The sequence below is a fragment of the Odocoileus virginianus genome, unplaced genomic scaffold, assembly GCF_023699985.2.
Source record: "Odocoileus virginianus isolate 20LAN1187 ecotype Illinois unplaced genomic scaffold, Ovbor_1.2 Unplaced_Contig_38, whole genome shotgun sequence".
Lineage (NCBI taxonomy): Eukaryota > Metazoa > Chordata > Mammalia > Artiodactyla > Cervidae > Odocoileus > Odocoileus virginianus.
Genome location: NW_027224355.1, coordinates 190,243 through 209,568, shown reverse-complemented (window position 1 = coordinate 209,568; position 19,326 = coordinate 190,243). Strand labels below are relative to the sequence as shown.

General features: G+C 38.8%; 1 protein-coding gene across 5 annotated transcripts in view; it reads left to right on the top strand.

The window, feature by feature from the left end:
• Positions 1–19,326, top strand: part of PPEF1 (protein phosphatase with EF-hand domain 1) — a 140,443-nt gene that overhangs the window by 28,393 nt on the left and 92,724 nt on the right. For all 5 annotated transcript variants that reach the window (XM_070464633.1, XM_020891255.2, XM_070464634.1 and 2 more), the window contains 2 exons: positions 3,050–3,147; positions 10,127–10,291. In XM_070464633.1, coding sequence (XP_070320734.1) covers positions 10,243–10,291 — 49 coding nt within the window. In that variant the 5' untranslated portion in view covers positions 3,050–3,147; positions 10,127–10,242. The remainder of the gene's footprint in view (positions 1–3,049; positions 3,148–10,126; positions 10,292–19,326) is intronic.

Here is a 19,326-nt window from a genome sequence, read left to right as displayed (position 1 = left end):
TCACAGCCAGTCCAGTTTATGGTCCAGAGACTGGCTATTAAATCATATTAAAACACCTAAATCATAAGTTCTTTCCTTCCTTTTTTTCTATGATTAAATATTTAGTGAGTACTCTAGGGGCAGAAAAATTTTCTCTTGCCCTTCTAGGTTCTTTGGCTAGTATAATAGTTATATTGATATAAGACAGGTTCATAGGAGAAAAACAAATTTAATTCTGTATATAGCGAAACCCTATAAACATATGAAGACTCAAAAGATAGGGAAGATCCCCTGGAGGAGGAAATAGCAACCCACTCCAGTATTCTTGCTTGGGAAATCCCATGGACAGAGGAGCCTGGTGGGCTACAGTGTAGCGGGTCACAAAGAGAGCATGACTGAGCGACTGAGCACAGGTGGACATACTCAGTTGGAGCTTCTATAACATCCTGAGCTAAGGAAAGGGGTGGGGGTCTGGGAATACAGAGAAAAGAAAGGACATTTGCAGGAGGGCAGAGGAGAGATTTGGAAAACAAAGGTTGCCCTGTTACGCAAATAAGTTTCTTAGGTAAAAAGGTATCTCTGGTAATAGTTCTCTTCCTGGTACAAGGCCCCTATCCAGTGTAAATTTAGGCAGTTGAGGGGGAGGTAGAGAACTTTTCCTGAATCTGCTGGATTTTTGATTGCCTTTAGCTCAAAATTATTCCTATGCCAAAATGGCATATTTTGGGTGGCAAAACCTGCTCCCCGTTCAAATGCTCTTATGCATTTGGAGGCAGAGATGCCAAGAGGAATGAAATGGATCCTTTTCCTACAGGATTTCACATATAAAAGGACAAATTACAGCACACTTTGGGAAGTTCTATAATTGGACACACACATGGCTTGGAGAGCCAGAAGACAGAATGACTAACTCCGCTTTGGTGATTTAGGAAAGGCTTCACAGAGAGGAGGTGACATTTGAACAACTGTATCTAGACATAGGCATCATTTAATCACATGGCTTGAATAGGCATTTGGCTGGAAACCCGGCCGTATAGTGACGTTGTCCATTATTTTGGGGGAGCCTGGGTAATTGTATTATTGTTTACAGTGCTTATGGCAGCCTTATCAGTTTCTAGTCTTGGAGCCTCTGCCATGGAGAACTATATGGTTGTATTGCCTCATAATGAGACCCTCTGGTAATATTTAATATGCTAATAGGAGTCCTGAAGCCCAGAACTGCCTTTCCAGTTATTTTTTAAAGTGACTCCATTAGATTAAATAGTAAGCTAGGTAACCACTTTACTGGATCTCCAGCAGCTCTCAATTGCAGAAAGGAATTGGCTAAAGAGCAGCTTGGGTGGGGTTATGAAATACTTATGGCTGGAGACCTTTAAATCCTAGCTCAGGATGCCTAAGGCCAGTAAGCTCAAAAACGCATATGGTGTGTAACCAGCTGGGAAGAGTTTGGGAGGAATATTGCTGTTGGTGCAGCAGCAGGCAGCTTGAGACTTTAGGAGCAAGATCACTCACCCCTGAATTGCCTCCAAAGACAGCAGAACTGGGGCTGGTGGCATATAGTACTGACACTGGCACTTCAGTTTTTCAGTCGTGTCTCCCTCCTCTTCTCAAACTCAGCAGAACCACAGGTCAACTTTCCACTTCCATTTTGCTGATGATGGGAGGTGAATCACCTCACAGATACATTTTTTTCCCTTTTTTTTACGGAGCAATGGGCTCATGTGGCCACTGTGCAGAAAGCCAAACTCTGACAGCGGGTGTTTGTAACAAAATAAAGGTTTGTTGCAGGGCCAGGCAAGGAGAATGGGCAGTTCATGCTTCCAAGGACCCGAACTCCTTGATGACTTTCAGGCAGGGGTTTTAAAGACTTTTGGGGCGAGGGTCACAGCATGCATGATCTGCTTGTAGATCTTCCTTTGACTGGTTGCTGGTGAGGTAGCCATGGGGTGTTTCAGGGATCTCCACCTTCTGATTCCAACCAGTGTGGGGTCTACATGCTTGTGGTCAGCATGGAGCCACCATCCTCCACTGGGTAAGGGATCTTAGTTCTGCGGAACAACTCCGAGATATGCGTCAGATTATCTATATCCCTTTGGGAGGAACTAGGAGTCCTGTGACTCTGTTGTTCACATCATTAACTGCATGCATCTGCTCTTTGAACTCAAGGAGGCTAGCAGACCAGGACCTTTTTCTACAAACAAGACACAAGACATGGAGGGGCTTTTGTGCCTGGGAGGGCCCTGCATGGTCCTGCTCAGTTTCAGTTCTACCTTTTCTATGATACTCCTCAACTTCAGGGAAACAGGTGCAGTTTAAGAAAGGGGATAAAGTTTTGGATAGAGCGGTTAATCATAAACTCCACAGAGGAACTTGGTTTTAGGAGGAGTCAGTTTCACATTCTCCAACAAGCAGAGGAATAAAAATACGATAGAAGTGAATTTGTAGTGTGGCACCCAAAGGCTACTCCCTTAAACCCACGGCTTTTCAAGTCCTAAGGAGGAATGTTTAGTGTTCTCACTTCCTTCTCTTAATTGTGCCCAGCTTACTATAATGTTTCCTGAAAATTATCCTCAGTTGACTTAAAAGTCAGTTACTAAATGCTTTTCTGCCCTTACTTACCAAAATTCATTCTGTATTTTGTACTGACCAGATTATTTATGCAAACAGTGGCTCGGTCTTGCCTATACGAAGCCTGGTCCCCTTGGAAGCAGTCATGTGACCAGAGCCCATTACTTGAGTGCTTCCCTTTATCTCTTTGCTGGGAACAGGGCAGGGTTGGGGCAGACAGCTGCAGCTCACAGGCCAGCACAGCCTCTCCCAGATCTGCAGCTCTGGGCTCGTCTTCCAGGCTGAAAGGCAAAGCCTGTTTGAGTTATTTCTTTGTGTGTATGTGTATGTATTTGTTTTTTGATTAATCAAGAGCTCTCCCTGCACAGAGCTGTAGAGATGTGAGATGTATGGGGGGGGGGGCGGTGGAGAGAGAGAGAGAGAGTGTGTGTGTGTGTGTGTGTGTGTGTGTGTGTAGGGGGATGCTCCAGAGAGAGCTGAACTTTTACCTCTTTTCTTTCAGATCACTGCATCACTCAGAGAAGTTTTTTCCTGATTTTGTTTCTCTTGAAGTGCCTGGGGTGAGGATAAACCTCTACATTGGCCAAGCAGAAGAAACAGGTAATATATTTGTTTGTTCTTAGGTATTTTGGGCAAGCAGAAGTCTACATTATAAATATACGTTGTATAGCAATGGAACGGGAACTGTGCACTCCTTGAAGTTTATTTTGATGCTTTGCATTTTCTCAGAATGATTTTTCTCGAAGATGGTGATTGCAAATCAGTTGTCATTGTCTTAAAAAGATGTACAGGTGACTTTGCATTCTGAAGCAGTGTAGCCTATTTCAAATGAACTCAATGCTTGGGAAAACTCTGTGGTCACTTGGGTGAGAGCTAAAAAATGAGGGAAGGGATACTTTGAGAAACTCTTCCAGACCCTTCATAGGCACTGCCCCATGCACAACTGAAGATTCAGAAATTTTCCTTGCCCTCTTGTTGTTGCACAGGACCACAGGATCCTGTTGCATCTGTCTGTAAAAAAGGGACACGGAATCCCTTGCAATGTTCAAGATTTCTTTTTGGTGATTTCGTGCTTCTGTAGATCAAATTGGATCCTGAAACCAAAGCACAGCTAACTTTTTGGTGGATAGGCATTTTTTTTTTAAGCATTAAATAGAATGGGTCTTCAGTCCTGCACTGATCAGCTGTGCCATGAAGTATATTTAATTTCTTAGTCTCAGTTTTTTCATCTTTAATACAGAGTGATGATACTCCTTGAAAGTTGCTGTGATGATTAACTGGAATAATAGAAATATAAAGTATCCACTGTGCTGGGTAAATAGTCCCTTAATAAATAGTAGTGATTTTAACTGTTATTGTTACTGGTAAAGCATTTTTTCTTTACCAGTAATAATAAAAAAGCTCTCTTGGGGGAAGAGTCCATTTCTTTGTGAGTCTACAGTTATCCCAGAACCAGTAGTCACCCACAGGGTTTAGTCTCTGGGAGGTCCCCGGACAGTGCATTCTGAAGAAAGAGATAAGAGCAAACAGGTTTTGTTTCAACACTTTGACCACAATGGGTACCACTCATGCATGGCTCTTCTTAACCCCTCATCTAAGAAGAATTGCTCTGTTCCAGTTGTGTTTGTCCATCATCAATCTTCTCATTAGTCTTTAGTACAAGTCTGTAAGGTAAGTGTTTTTATCCCTATTTTCTTATGAGAAAACTGAGGTGCAGAGGAATTACTGACTAGCTGAGAAGAATTTAAACTCTGGTTTGTCTGACTTCTAAACCCCAGTCTCCGTTGTGCCAGCATTAGCAGTTATGAATGATAGGTGTTCTTGAAATACTTTACCTCAAGAGGGTCCCCTGCTTGGCTGTTTGGGAAAGAGTGAACACTAGCTTTTTCTTAGAGATTCATGTTAGAGATACACATTGATATTCAGAAGGTTCTGGGAAGTCCTGCAGTGAAGAAACCTGTTGAATGCTGCTTCTCCTGAACTTATTTGATAGTGGGGCTTTTTTTTTTTTTTTTTGGTCTAATTTCGAGAATCATAAACCACACAGAATTCTCCCACAAACGTTCTTTGGAAAACCTGGCACTTGGCCTAGCTGCCTCCTAATTACAGTCCTGTCTGGGAGAACAGCGTACACCCTTGGGTAGCTTCTGGTGGTCAGTATGGTTTCCTCGTTTTTCTTCCCCTTTCACGGACCCAGGCATAATCATCAGCTCAGTCTTACAGAATTCCCCTTATTCATTGAAGACCCCAGACAGGAGCACATGCTTACTGGAAGGGTGGTGGTGGAAGGGGCCCCTCTAGAGCAGTCTGCCAGGGACTTCTCTACCCCCTCTACACCCCTGCGTCATCTTTAGTCCACAGACCTCAGGCTGTAGAACCTGTGTTTCAGCGGATGCCAAAAACCATGCTGCAGCAGAGTGAGCCTGAAGAGGTGTCTGTGCTCTGTGCTCCTGTCTCATGCTCTGAGAGGGGAGAATTAAACAATTAGACATGCTTACCTCCCACACTGGGGACTGGAGTTTGTTGCCAGTTGATGACTGTGGGTTCTGAATTTGGGGTTCTTGGGGCCAGGGCTAGAGTACAGATTTCTCACAGAAGTCAGCATCTCTAGGAAAAGCTGAGTTTCTCGCATGGGAAACCATGCAGTTCACATCTAGATTGTCAGAGGTGGAGCAGAAACAAGGTCATGGTGGCTGAGGAAGGTGGGGGCATTCAGTAGAGATGCACTTAGAAAGAAAATCAAGAATAAGAACAACTCAGGGAGACTGGGCTAGTACTTGAAGGGTGCTTGGAGGCCAAGGTTGGATTGGCTCCAAGGGCCATCTTTTGTTCTTTCCTTGTATTTTTACGTTGGGAAATGAATAGTGATTAAGATGAAAGGAACTGATCAATGTCAAACAGTCTCCACCCTCCAGTTCTCTTCGCTCCCTCTACTCCTCCCCCGCCCCCCACAGTAGAAACCTTTTAGCAGAAACCTCGGAAGACTTTTCCTTTGGCAGATTATGAGTGAGTGCCAATGATGAGTCACTTTTATGTTTATGCTTTAGAATCATCCTTGGTGTGTACTGGTAGGGGCAGCAGCACTGAGCAAGTTTCAAGCTGTTTTTTGCCAAGATCCACCTTTTTGGTGGTTTTTTATCACCGACCGTGGCATCCTCAGGTCTTGGTGAAGGCTGCAGAGACCCCCAGCCTCTTGAGCCAGAGAACCCCTTTCAGGCCCTAGGGCATCATTTCTTCAGACTCCTTTAGCACACTGAGTACTTATCTCACGCTGACAGAGGGCAGGGAATGGAAGGAGCTTAGATTGTCCCACATGATGAAAAGTTCCCAGATCATTTTTATCAGCTTTATACCACCCAGGGTTGTCTTCAAACGCACTTACACTGCTTTCAAACATGTATGATTGCAGTCTAGGTCGGGTAGTGTGTGGGAGTAGTGAGTGGCACCTGGCCATAACCAGCTCTTATTTTGGTGAGAAATAAAATGGGGTGACTCTTTTTTGTTTTGTTTTACCTGTTATCTGAGGAAATTAAATTATTACCAATTAATAATATACAAATTCTAATAGCAAATTATTTTTTCTAAATAACCCCAAATTCTCAAACAATTCTCATTTCTTTCTGTCATGATTTAAAATTTTTCTTTAAAAATGAATATATAAGTACTACCCATTTTCTGGTTTAATAAAAGACTTTTGTGTAATTAAATAGCATGTATTTGTGCATGAAATGATGGACTAATAATTACTTTTAGCATTCATTTTTTAAAGGGGCCTGGATTACAAATATTTATTCCCTTATTCATTCATTCATTCACTTGGCATTTTTCAAACACCTGCTATGTGAAAGGCACTATGTAGGTGCCAGAGATTCAAGGAGTATTTAGAAAGAAAAGTATCCATGGAGCTTACAATCTAGCAGAAATATACTCAAGTTTGATGCTTTTTAGTTCTTAGTGAATCTTTTATATGAACGTTTGTTTGTTGTGTAATGAGTTGACTGAGGAGTGGCTGAGAACCAAATGCCTTCAGAGAGAGAAATTTTTTTCCTGGGGAAAAAATTGAGTTTGAAGTATATCACTTCCTGTCATTGCATCAGTGTTGCCTACTCAGTGTCTAACTCTGTGTATTCATAAAATGGGGTAGAAAAAAGTAGTATAAAAATGGAAGCAGAGCCCAAGGGAGATACGCAGAGCAGTGTTTCTCAGACTGAGATATGGGGAGTGCTTGTGTCAAAAGTCCCATGAAGGGTACATTTTTCATTGCAAATTCCTAGGCCCCCTTGGACTGCTTGAATCCAAGTATTGGCAGTAAAGCCTGGGAGTGTGCCTTTTAAAATAATCTCCCCTGGTAAGTTTTGCAGTACTCATGTAGGAAAGCATGGATCTAGGCACATAGAGAAACTCACTAGGACCAAATGTCCTACTTCAAAGGTTGAGGAAAAACCCAGCAGACATGCTCTCATAGGCACTGCAGATAACCTTTGAGAAATGTCTGAGGATGGAGAGAACAGAGGCAATGGGTAAATAGTGCTTCAGTTTCAAAAACAAGAAAAGAGTAGATCCCAGAAGCCACTGCCTTATAAGCCTGACATGACCTCTGGAAAAATTCTATTCCAAACAGATGGAGTCAGAGCATTTAGAGGAAAAAATAATCACTAGGCATCATTGTGGGTTTGCTGGAACATTGTTTCCAGTGGAGAATGTCAAGCTCTGTTGCACATTAGAATTACCTGGGGAGCTTTTAATTCTCTTGATGCCCAAACTGCACTCAATACCAGTGAGATCAGAATCTCTGGGGATGGGGCCCAGGCATCACTATTCTTCAAATCCCCAGAGACTCTTAATTTGGTGAGGTGGCCTCTGAGCATTGAGAGTTTTAAAAGCTTCCCAGGTGATGCTAATATGCAACAGAATTTGACAACCAGTTTGTCTATGTGACGTTAGGTAAGTATCTTTGTTTTCTTGCACTGTGTGTAAATTCTGGGTAATTTTAAAAGTCTCTGCGACCTTTAAAGCGGCTGCCCAGGTGGTGCTAGTGGTAAAGAACTCGTCTGCCAATGCAGGAGACATAGGAGATGCAGGTTCAATCCCTGGGTGGGGAAGATGCCCTGGAGGGTAGCATGGTTATCCACTCCAGTGTTCTTGCCTGGAGAATCCCATGGACAAAGGAGCCTGGAGGACTACAGTCCATGGGGTTGCAAAGAGTCAGACATGACTGAAGTGACTTAGTACGCACAAGTGCACCACTTTTAAATGTCTGTGATTCTGTTACTAAATAAAAATAATGGCAAAGTGTTTTCCTTTGTTTCTTCCTCCCTCCCTCCCTCCTTTCTTCTTCCTTCCTCTCCTCCTCTTCTTTATCTTCTGCTGTTGCTGGCTAGCCTGGAATATGTGTGTGTATTTGTGTGTGTGTGTGTGTTGCTCAGTTATGTCCAACTCTTGCGACCCCATGGACTGTAACCCACCAGGCTCCTCTGTCCATGGATTTCCCAGGCAAGAATACTGGAGTGGATTGCCATTCCCTTCTCCAGGGGATCTTCCCGACCCAGGTCAAAGCCAGGTCTCCTGCACTGCAGGCAGATAAGTTCTTTACCGTCTGAACCATGAGGGAAACCCAGCCTGGGATGTAAGGTGTCAAATTATATATCTTAATTTCATTAAAATATTAAGCGAGATTTCCCAGTACATCTTATAGATAAATAAGTGGATACTTATGATGGGTAAATTTGCCACCTAACTAAATGAATATGCTGGGAGAGTGTGACTGTAATGGGTCTGTATTAACCCTGGAGATTGGTCTGGAGTGGAATGCCACAAGGGTTTTCTGCCCTTGAAGCTGACCCTATTAACATTTTTTACTCATGATGTAGATAAGAGAGATATGTAAGAAATGCCTATCGAATTTGGAAATAACCCAAAGTTTAAGAGAGTTAATTAATTCCATAACCCATAGTTTAGGAGGGTTAATTAATTCCATAATAGAATCAAGCCTAGCTCTGATCAGAATATCTGTTTATTAAGGTTATAGTTGTTTTAAAAATATTTCCATAATTCAAATAATTTTTTTGTTTTTTTTTTTACTTTATTTTTTTTTTTATTTTTATTTTTTTATTAGTTGGAGGCTAATTACTTTACAATATTGTAGTGGGTTTTGTCATACATTGACATGAATCAGCCATGTATTTTGCTCATTTCTTTCTTCCCCTTTCTTTCATTGATTCACATTTTGAAGCTTTTAGTGTAGTACTAAAAGAAAAATAGGCAGGCTTGGCAGAGTCCCAAGTCAGTTGTTCTCTTTGTTACTATCAAGAAATGCAAATAGATTAGCTTAGCTGGTTTGGAGCATCATGAAATAAAGGAAGCATCATTCCACAAGTCATGAGGTGGGGTTACTACAGAAAGGAATTTAGTTGAAAACTCCCATGGGATGATTGTGAAAGATCCAATATAGCAGTCTCAGCTAACCCATCAAAAGGCCTGGTGAGTGTGAGGGCAGACTTTGGAGGGGCCTCAGAAATGCCTGGAGAGCTTGTTTGAAAAGGGCATTTTTCTAGGGAGGCCTTTAGCCTCCGTTTTTTTTTAAGCGAGTATGCCAACTGATTCTGAGAAACAGTGTCAGAGAACTCATTCTCGACTAAAAAAGATGCACAACATGAGAGTTGTGAGTTAAGTTTTATTTGGGGCAAAATGAGGACTGCAGCCCAGGAGACAGCACCTCAGATAGCTCTGAGAGACTGCTCCAAAGAGGCAGTGGGGGAAGGTCAATATATAAGATTTTGGTGAAGGGGGAGTTCAATGCAATCAAGCACTTATTTTACAAAAGGTTTTCTGCTAGTCATGAGGAGCTGATGTCACCATGAAGGGATTTAGTGCTTTTCTAGATATGAAGAGATGCAAGGATTGGGATCATGAAATCAGTTCCTGAAAATATCTAACTATCTAAAGACCTGTTCCACCAGTTTCCCTGGAGCACAGAGTGCCTCACTCTCCACCCTGAACTCCCTTCAGGGCATGTTGAAGGTCAACAGCTGCAGCAGCACAGGATTCAGTCCCCACAGAAGTGGACTGCAAATGCCCTTGACAAGTGCCAATTTGTAGTTGACATCATTTTGATTTGAATTTTGGCATAATTGTATAAATATGTTGTCTCATAGTCATTTTCCAATTTGTATATTTAAAAGCCTAGATAGATATATTAATAACTATTTTGAGCTTAAAACCAAAGCTATTAATTTGTGTCAGATCCTTCATATTGCATTACCTATATTTCAGCTATAAAATTGTTTGCTCTTAAATATCCATTTTTCTTTTCATTTTAATGCTTTATTTTATAGAGTATTGATCTGACCTAGACACGGGCAAGATATAATTTATGTGTTGCAGAAAAGCAGCCTATATCTGCTGTGTTGCTGCTGCTGTGTTTTGGAAAATAAATCAGGATTAGATTATGTCTGATCACTTTCCACATCACATGATGAACAGCAGTTGAGGAGAAGCATAAAATGAATCCTGCTGAGCAGCCCTTAGATACCTTGTTGTTAACGGGTGCTTTCCTCCCTCCTTTGTGTGTCCTCATCAGGATCTGTGACCCAGGTGAATCAGTCAGGAGGGGCTCTTTCACAGCGCAAAGGGAAGCCTTTTCACACTGTTTTAGAATGAGAAGTTGAATTCATAAACATACAAGATTTAGAAGACATGGGCTGTGGTACTTCATCTGCAACAGAAGACAAGAAATCTGAGAAAGGTGAGTGCCAGGAGTGTGCCTGTCTTCCTGAATGAAAAGGGGAGGGCGAGCTGGGTTCACGCTCTACCCCTTTCTCAATTACTCACATGGTTCTCAAGCTGCCCAGAGAGATTTTGCACCAGACATCGTCACTTGAACTGAAGGTTAAATATTGGTATAATGTTGGAAACTACCTTTAGGAAGATGTAACTCTGAATTTATAATGTGCCATAAAGTATTATCTGAGAGATATTTTATGTTTGATTGATTTCAGTTGAAAATGTACCAATATAAAATCTCAATTTAAAACTCAGTGGCACGGAACAAGAAAGCCTCTCTGTAAATTTGTATCTGTTTATTCAATACTACTTATAAATAGCTCTGTCCATACCTACGTGACATTTGGTAGCATCATTGAATTTTTCTTAGATTTTATAACTCAATGATCAGATTATTATTTATAGCTGTTCAGTACAGAACTTCATGAAAAAAAAAAAAACTTCATGAGATTTGCTTCATGTTTTTAGAATGTTCTAGGTAGAATTTGAGAAATGCTAGATCATCTGCTTCCCAAAAAGTGTGTTGTTTCTAAATAGATGATGTGCCCCCCCACGACCCCCCATGTAATTAGAGGCTTCTGTATTTCCTTTGTTTACTTTGTACTGAGGTTCTTTCTCATAGATACTAGAATCTAGTTGAAACTCACTTGAATGTTTCTTTAATAGACATAGTCTCCACATGCAAATTAAATGCAAAACAAACAGGCTAGGATGATTGTGTGAATAACTTGCTCTTAAACTCCATTCCTGTGTTATGTTGGTTATATTAATAGATAATTTTCCCAGTTTCTATTCCACATCTTTGTTTTAGCAGTTCACTCAGGCTTAACATGCAGAGTTTAGGATACAGAGTATCCTATCCTAATTAGTGTGGGATGTTTTCCTTTGGAAATCAAATGCTGGTCTCCCTCCCAGCTGACTTAACGCCAGTGAGTTAGCAAATTAATCCTTGACAGTAGAGCAACAGAGATGCACCAAGTCTCTGAAATCTGTAAGCATGTCATGAAATAAATTTTTCAAGAGCTCCAACTGAACTAATTCCATGGTAGTAATTTATTATGAGAGTATAGATTACCTAGAGTTTTAAAAATGTAGCCAGATTTCTTAGGTTAAAAAAAAAAGCCAAGCTCAACATGTAAATGTAGATTCTTTTTCTGAAATGCATTTCAACTTTTAAAATGTTGCATGTAAATGAAAAAGTTAATTTTGAATTTTCGATTACTGTTTCTTGTAAATAATTTATTGAGATGAAATTCATGTAAGACACAATTAACCATCTGAACAATTCAGTGGCATGTACACAAAGTTGTGTAACCACCACTTTCATCTAGTTCTCAAACTTTTCCATCACTGCAAAGTAAAATCCCTTATTTATTAATCAGTTTCTCCATATTTTCCTTTTCTTCCAGACCTTGGCAATTGCCAGTCTGTATTCTTTTTCTATGAATTTACCTGTTCTGGACGTGTCATGTAAATAGAGTCATAGATGATATGACCTTTTCCTCTGGCTTCCTTTACTTAGCATAATGTTTTTGAGGTTCATCCATGTTGTAGCATTCATCAATATTTCATTCCTTTTTTCTTTCATTCCTTTTTAAGGCTGGTAATATTTAATCATGTTGTATGTATTACATTTTTTTTTGTATCACATTTTTTAGTCCATTCATTTGAGGGACATTGGCTTTTTTCCACCTTTTTAGCTATTGTGAATAGTGCTACTATGCACATGAGTGTATGTATACTTATTTGAGTCTGTGTTTTCAATTCTTTTGGGTATATACCTAGGAGTGAAGTTTCAGGGTCATTTGGCAATTTTGTGGTTAACTTTTTGAGGAAATGACAAACTGTTTTCCTGGATCACTTTTTAATAATAGCAGCTTTATTGAGATATAATTCACATACTACACAATTCAGCAGTTTAAAGTGTAAAATTCAGTGACTTTTTTGGTATATTGATAGAACTGTACAAACGATCACCACAATCAATTTTGGAACATTTTCATCCCCCTGCTCCCCAAACCAGTAGCAGTTACTCTCCTACGCTATACCTCCCTAGCCCTAGGCAGTCACAAATCTACTTCTGTCTATAGATTTGGGCTGTTCTGGACATTTCATATAAATGTAATCAGACAATATGGGGTCTTCCATGTCTGACTTCTTTTATTCAGCACAGTGTTTCAAAGTTTATCCATGTCATGTCATGAATCAGAACTTCATTCCATTTTATTGCTGAATAATATTCCATTGTATGAATATGTAACCTTGTATTCATCCATTCATCAATTAATGGGTATTTGGATTGTTTCTACTTTTTTACTATAGTGAGCAATGCTACTATGAACATTCATTTCAAGTTATTACGTAAATACATGTTTTCAGTTTTCTTGGGTTATAGACCTTTGAGTAGAATTGGTGGGTCATATGGTAGCTCAATGTTTAACATTCTGAGAAACTTATAAACTTGTTTTCCCAAGTAGCTACACCATTTTGTATCCCCATCAGTAATGTATGAGTGTTTTTATTTCTCCATATCCTCAGCCACACTTGTTATTGTCTTTCCTTTTGATTATAACCATCCTAGTGGGTATGGAGTGGTATCTCATTAAGGTTTTTATTTGCACACCCCTAATGACTGAAGATGCTGAGCATCTTTTCTTCTGTTTATTAGCCATTTGTAGATCTTTTTTGGAGAAATGTCTGTTCAGATCATTTGCTGATTTTTAAATTATTTTTTGTAAGACTTTAAAAATATATTCTAGTTACAAGTTCCTTATCAAATGTGTGATTTGCAAATATTTTTACCCATTCAGTGGGTTGTCTTCTCATTTTCTTGATAATGTTCTTTGAAGCACAAAAGTTTTAATTTTGATGAAGTCCAGTTTATTTTTTCTTTGGTTACTTGTGCTTTTGAGTCAAATCCAAGATTATTTGTACTTCTGTTTTCATCTAAGAATTTTTTAAAAATTATTTATTTATTGGCTCTACTGGGTCTTCTTTACTGTGTGCTGGCTTTCTCTAGTTGCAGTGAGCAGGGGCTACTCTCTAGTTGTGGTGCTTGGGGCTTCTCATTGCAGTGACTTCTCTTGTTGCAGAGCACAGGCTCTGATGCATGGTCTTCAGTAATTTTGGCTCCAGGGTTCTAGAGCACAGGCTTGGTAGTTGTGGTGCACGGGTTGAGTTGCCTTGTGGCGCATGGGATCTTCCTGGACCAGGGATTGAACCTATGTCCCCTGCATTGGCAGGTGGATTCTTAACTACTGGATTGCCAAGGATGCCCAAGAATTTTGTATTTTTAGCTCTTCCATTTAGTTATTGGTCAATTTTCATATATGATATGAGGTAGGGATACAAATTTATCCTTTGGATGTGAAGAGTTGTCCCAACACCATTTGTTGAAAAGACTATTCTTTCCCCATTGAATGATCTTGGCACTCTTGCCAAAAGTCAGTTGACCATAAATGTCAGGGTTTTATTTCTGGACTCTCAATTCTATTCCATTGATTTATATGTCTAATCTCATGTCCTGGCTGGACCATCCAATATGTCCAGCCAATACCACACTATCTTGATTACTGTAGATTTTGTAGAAAGTTTTGAAATTGGAGGTGTGAATCCTTCAACTTTGTTTCTCTTTTTCAAGATTGTTTTGGCTTTCTGGGCCCCTTGCATTTCCATTTGAATTTTAGAATCAGTTTCTTGAAAGAAACCAGCTGGAATGTTGATGTGGATTATGTTGAATCTGTAGATCAACTTGGGAAGTATTCTTAAACAGTTAAATCATCTGATTCATGAACACGGAGTATCTTTCCACTTATTTAGGTCTTTAATTTCCTTCAATGATGTTTTGTAGTATTCAGAGTTTAAGTTTCACTTAACCCAGGTATTTATTTTTTTTGATGCCATTGTAAATGAAATTGTTTTCTTAATTTCATTTTTGGGTTGTTCATTGCAAGTGTATGGAAAAACAGTTGGTCTTTGAATGTTGATTGATCTTATATCCTGAGACTTTGCTAAGCTCATTTATTAGCTCTAGTAGATTTTTAGTGGATTTCTTAGGATTTTCTATTTATAAATCATGTCATCTGCAAATAAAGGTAGTTTTGCTTCTTCCTTTCTATTCTTTGCCTTTGATTTCACTTTCTTGCTTGACTGTCCTGGCTATAATCTCTGTTACTGTTAAATAGAAATGCAAGAATAGGCTTCCTTGTCTTGTTCTCGATCTTAGGGGGAAAGCATTCAGTCTTTCACCTTTAAGTGTGATATTAGCTGTGACCTTTCTTTTTTTATGGATGCTCTTTATCAGCTTGAGGAAGTTCATTCCTAATCCTAGTTTATTGATTTTTTTAAATTAAAAAATGGCATTTAATTTTGTCTAATGCCTTATCTGCATGTATTGAGATGACCATGTTTTGTTTTTTATTCTGTGTCATTGAGTACATTAATTGAATTTCAGATATTGGGCTAACTTTGTATTCCTGACATAAATCCCACTTGATCATGGTATATAATCTTTTTTATATATTACTGGATTCAGTTTGCTAGTATTTTGTTGAGGATATCTGCTTTTATATTCAAAAGATATATTGGTCTCTATTTTCCTTTTTCTTTGATGTCTTTGTCTGAATTTGATATCAGAGTAGTACTAGTCTTATAGAATAAGTTGGAAAGTATTCCATCTCTTCTATAGTTTAAAAGAGTTTATGAAGAATTAGAATTAATTCTTTAAATGTTTGGTAGAATTTGTCAGTGAAGCCATCTGGGCATGGGCCTTTCTTTGTGGGTAGTTTTTTGATTACTTTTTCTGCTCTTGTTATAGTAAAGTATATTGTCATATTTTCTATTTCTTCTTGAGTCATTTTCAGTAGTTTGTGTCCTTTGAAGAACTGGTTCATTTCATCTGAATTATTTCTTAGCACATACTTGTTCAGAGTATTCCCTTATTCTTTGTAGTCTTCCATTATCTTTTGTTGAATATATCAATCAATGTTTATTATAAACTCCATAGTAATCTGTGGAAACTGATACAGTGTGTTTATTTATATTTATCATAAAAAGTTTTTCTCATTCAAAAATATTATAAGATTGAGAAAGCAACTGAAAATAATAATCATTCATCATTCTGCCACCCAGTTTTTTTTGATATAGGGTATATTTTTTATCATCCTAAATATTAATTTTTTTATAGCCTCGCTTTTGGCACTGAGACATTATTTTGTAAACATTTCCCAAATTGTTATGCTTTGTAAACATCATTTTAGCCATTGCTAAATGTTTCCTTAGTGAATAGGCCATAATATAATTAATTATTCCTCAATATTTGACATTTAGGATTGAAGAATTTACATTGAAGAATTTCTTTATGTGAATATTTTTCCTTATTTTGTTTTATTTCCATATCTAGGTGATTTGACATGAAATTTCTGTGTCAAGGGCTATGAATGTTTTGAAAGGTTTCTTGATAGAAAAGTTATTATTTCCTTATTACTAACTGTATTACAGAGATTATTGACAATATTCTACATATATTTTATTTAGTCCTTGCAATAAACCTGAGTAAAGTGTTATCATTACTTTTTGCACTGAGAAAGAATCTTGTGCTCAGTGATTAGGTAAATACTTGTCAAGGTTATCCCCGAGTTGGGATTTGAACCCAAGGAGTTCTGAATACAGTGTTTTTTGCCATCAACCATTACACCCTTTCGTGATGCCTTCCAAAATTGCTATTCTTGGAAACTAGCTAAATGTATGCATGTAAAGTACCTTTTATTTACATAGTGCTTTTATAGTTGGACAACATCTTTCACATATATTTGATCTTCACAACCTGTGAAGGATTGTTCTCAATTTGCAGAAAAGGAAACAGGCTTTGAGAGGCAAAGTGATTTGCTTAAGAAGACATAACTAGTAAGTGGCAGAGCCAGGCCTGGAGCTTACTTCTGACTAGTGTGAAGGATTTTTTCCCACCTTGGTTATCGAGCCCCACCACAGCATTCTGCCTCCAGAGTATCATGGCATTTTTGAGAAACAATAGCCTACATATAAAATTAAGGCTATCCCTTTCTTGTGGGCTATCTGCCTTCCATGTAGAGAAGTAGCATTGTTGTTGTTAGTTTGATTCTTTTGTGATATGCAGTATGGGAGAGAATAGTTGTTGCCAAAACTCTTGGAGGAAGCTTTGATTAATATCTTTTTCTTCATGAGGAAATGGAGACTTAGATTAAAGGGCTGCCCAAAGTCATGTACTAGTTGATGTCTGAGTCTGAATTGGAATCAGCTCTGACAGATACCAAAGTTCATGCTCCTTTTGATATGCTGCCCTGACATGTAAACCTGGAATTTATCCAAAAAACGAGAGATTAAACATTGCAGTTTCCTTCTCTTAAACTTCAGTTTACACTTAAAATTTTATATTGATGGGTTTTGAATGAATAATCTATTACCTTTTATTTTTTCCTGTAGAGCACTTTGAAAACACTTTATTTTCTTTTATTTCTTCCCTTGAGACCACTTAGAAATGCATTTATTCATTTATTTTAAGTGCTAGGGTTCCTACAAAGGCTATCTAGCGTTTTTGGCTTTGAAGTTTGATGCTTTTAGCTATGACAAATGGAAATTTTCTCTAATGGATATTGCTCTTTTAAAAAATATTTGTCCTCTATTTTTGCCTAAAAATGTAAAAGTACTAAATAGCAATCTGTTAGAAAAATAAAATTCAACATAGCAAATTTGAAGATCTAATTGGCTTTATTGAATGATTCATGAATCAGGCAGCATTCCATCTAGAAAACAGAAAAGAACTTCAAAAAGCTGCAGAAAAGGAGAGGTTTTTAAAGACAGAAAGGGAGTGGGACAAGGAAAGCATAAATGAGAAGAATTATTTCAGGCAAGGTCAACTTCCTTTGGGGAAAAACAGGGGTCTATCAGGTTGATTACCTCACTAGTGCTGGCCAGGAAATTCTAGACAGGTTAAGATTACATTCCTAGGAGAGGCTGAAAATGCAATTAGGTTAGGTTCTAAGTTTCTGTTTGCTGACATGGAACTTAGCACAAGTGACTCCATTTGGGGCCTATTGCCTCTTTTTTTTTTTTTTTTTTAACCAATTCCCCTGTTTTCATCAGACTCTCCCCTGTTTTCATCAGACTCTCAGCCTGAGAGATATGAAACAAAACAAAACATTAGCACCACTCCCAGCTAATCTCTGAGTTCTTGCAATTTTTGTTGATCTTTTGTGTGCTATTCACAGGTCAATGTTATTTGCTTAATCTCTGTGATATGCACAGGCCATGACTTCACAGTTTTTAAGTCTGTCATTTTCTTTGTTCCTTTTCTGATGTTCCAGTGTTAGAGAGCTCATTTGCTTAGTAATGAGTGGCTGCAGTCATTCTTTTAAAGCTTTTGAGAGGATATAATGTTCCAGGGAGACTACCGTGATTATGATAAACAGGATAATTCCCAGTGTTTGCGGTGTACTTCAAAACCATGGTGCCCAAGACTCAAACCAATCAAAATCAAATAAGTCAAGGAAAGACCCTACTGAAGGATTTACCTTTTTAAGTGACTTGTTCCGTGATCTTATGTAGCTGAGTTTCAACTTCGCCAGAAATGTTAATCTCGGTGCAGCAGGTAGTGTTGGCCACAGCAGACACTTCCCTTACAAAGCTGAAAGGTAATCAAGGACTAGCTACCAACGGGAATTTGCCGTATGAGTCAGGGAACTCAAACCGGGCCTCTGTAACAACCTAGAGGGGTGGGATGGGGAGGAAGTGGGAGGGAGGTTCAAGAGGGAGGGGACACATATGTATACCTATGGCTGATTCATATTGATGTTTGGCAGAAACCAACACAATTCTGTAAAGCAATTATCCTTCAATTAAAAAATAAATTTTTAAATTAAAATAAGGGCTATCCAATTATCAAGAATAACTTTGGCCATAGAGTCTCAGGATTTTCACTGGGCAGTTTTTGCTTTAGCAATGAATTCTGCAGTTGGATAAAGAGTTAAGGAGAGACTCCTGATCATAGCCTATTTACATTTATTTCTGAACAGGGAAGTAGGGACCAGCCAAAGAAAGCAAATCCTGAATCATGAAAGCCTTCTGGTAGGTTCTTTATAACTTGACAATGCAAATTCAGGGGAGTTGACCAATGAGGTGTCTCTGTAGACAGGGGATCAGTTAGGTCACCTGAGAGACATTGCTGAGTTATGCACCAGTCATCTAGGTATTCATAGACCCAAGGAGAATGTTTATCACCACGGACAAAGATAAATCCTGTCAGGGCACAAACTACTTCCATAAGGTAGTACTGTAAAGAGACAGCTCAGGCTTTTTTGATGATGACAGATTTAGCAGTGAAAGTTTACCCCTCCCTTTGGCAATGGGCTGGGAGATAGTGGGGATGGTGTCACCTTTCCAGGCCAATACCAGAGTGAAGGAAAGAAAGAGAAGAAAGGATTTCATGTTTAAAGTATGAAGTCTGCTTTTTAAAAACTTTTTTGGCTGCCCTTTGAGGCATGTGGGATCTTAGTTTCCCCAACCAGGGATTGAACCTGTGCCCCCTGCAGTGGAAGCACAGAGTCTTAACCACTGGATCACCAGGGAAGTCCCAAAGTATGAAGTCATGATCCAACATCTTGGGAGGAAGCAGTCCATATTAATATCAGCTATTTGTCTTTTTGTCAGTCTGATTTGGAGGTCTCTAGCATTTGTGTAGGACAGATACCAGGTAGAGCCTTCTTGGGCTGTGAAATGTGTTCAAGTTCCTAATGTTTGGCTGTCATCTGGGTAGTGAAGCATATCTGGTATAGTCCCTTCCAAGGAGATTCAAGGGCAGTCTTTGTTCTTAGTGATTCCAAGTCAAAAGGGTAAGAGAAAATTGGAAACATTAGTTTGGTGAGTTGTAACCAGATATTTGAGGAAACTATAAGAATATAGGATCCTGTCTAATACATAGGTATTTAAAACCTTAAAGACAATGAACTGGATTAGAATCTAATA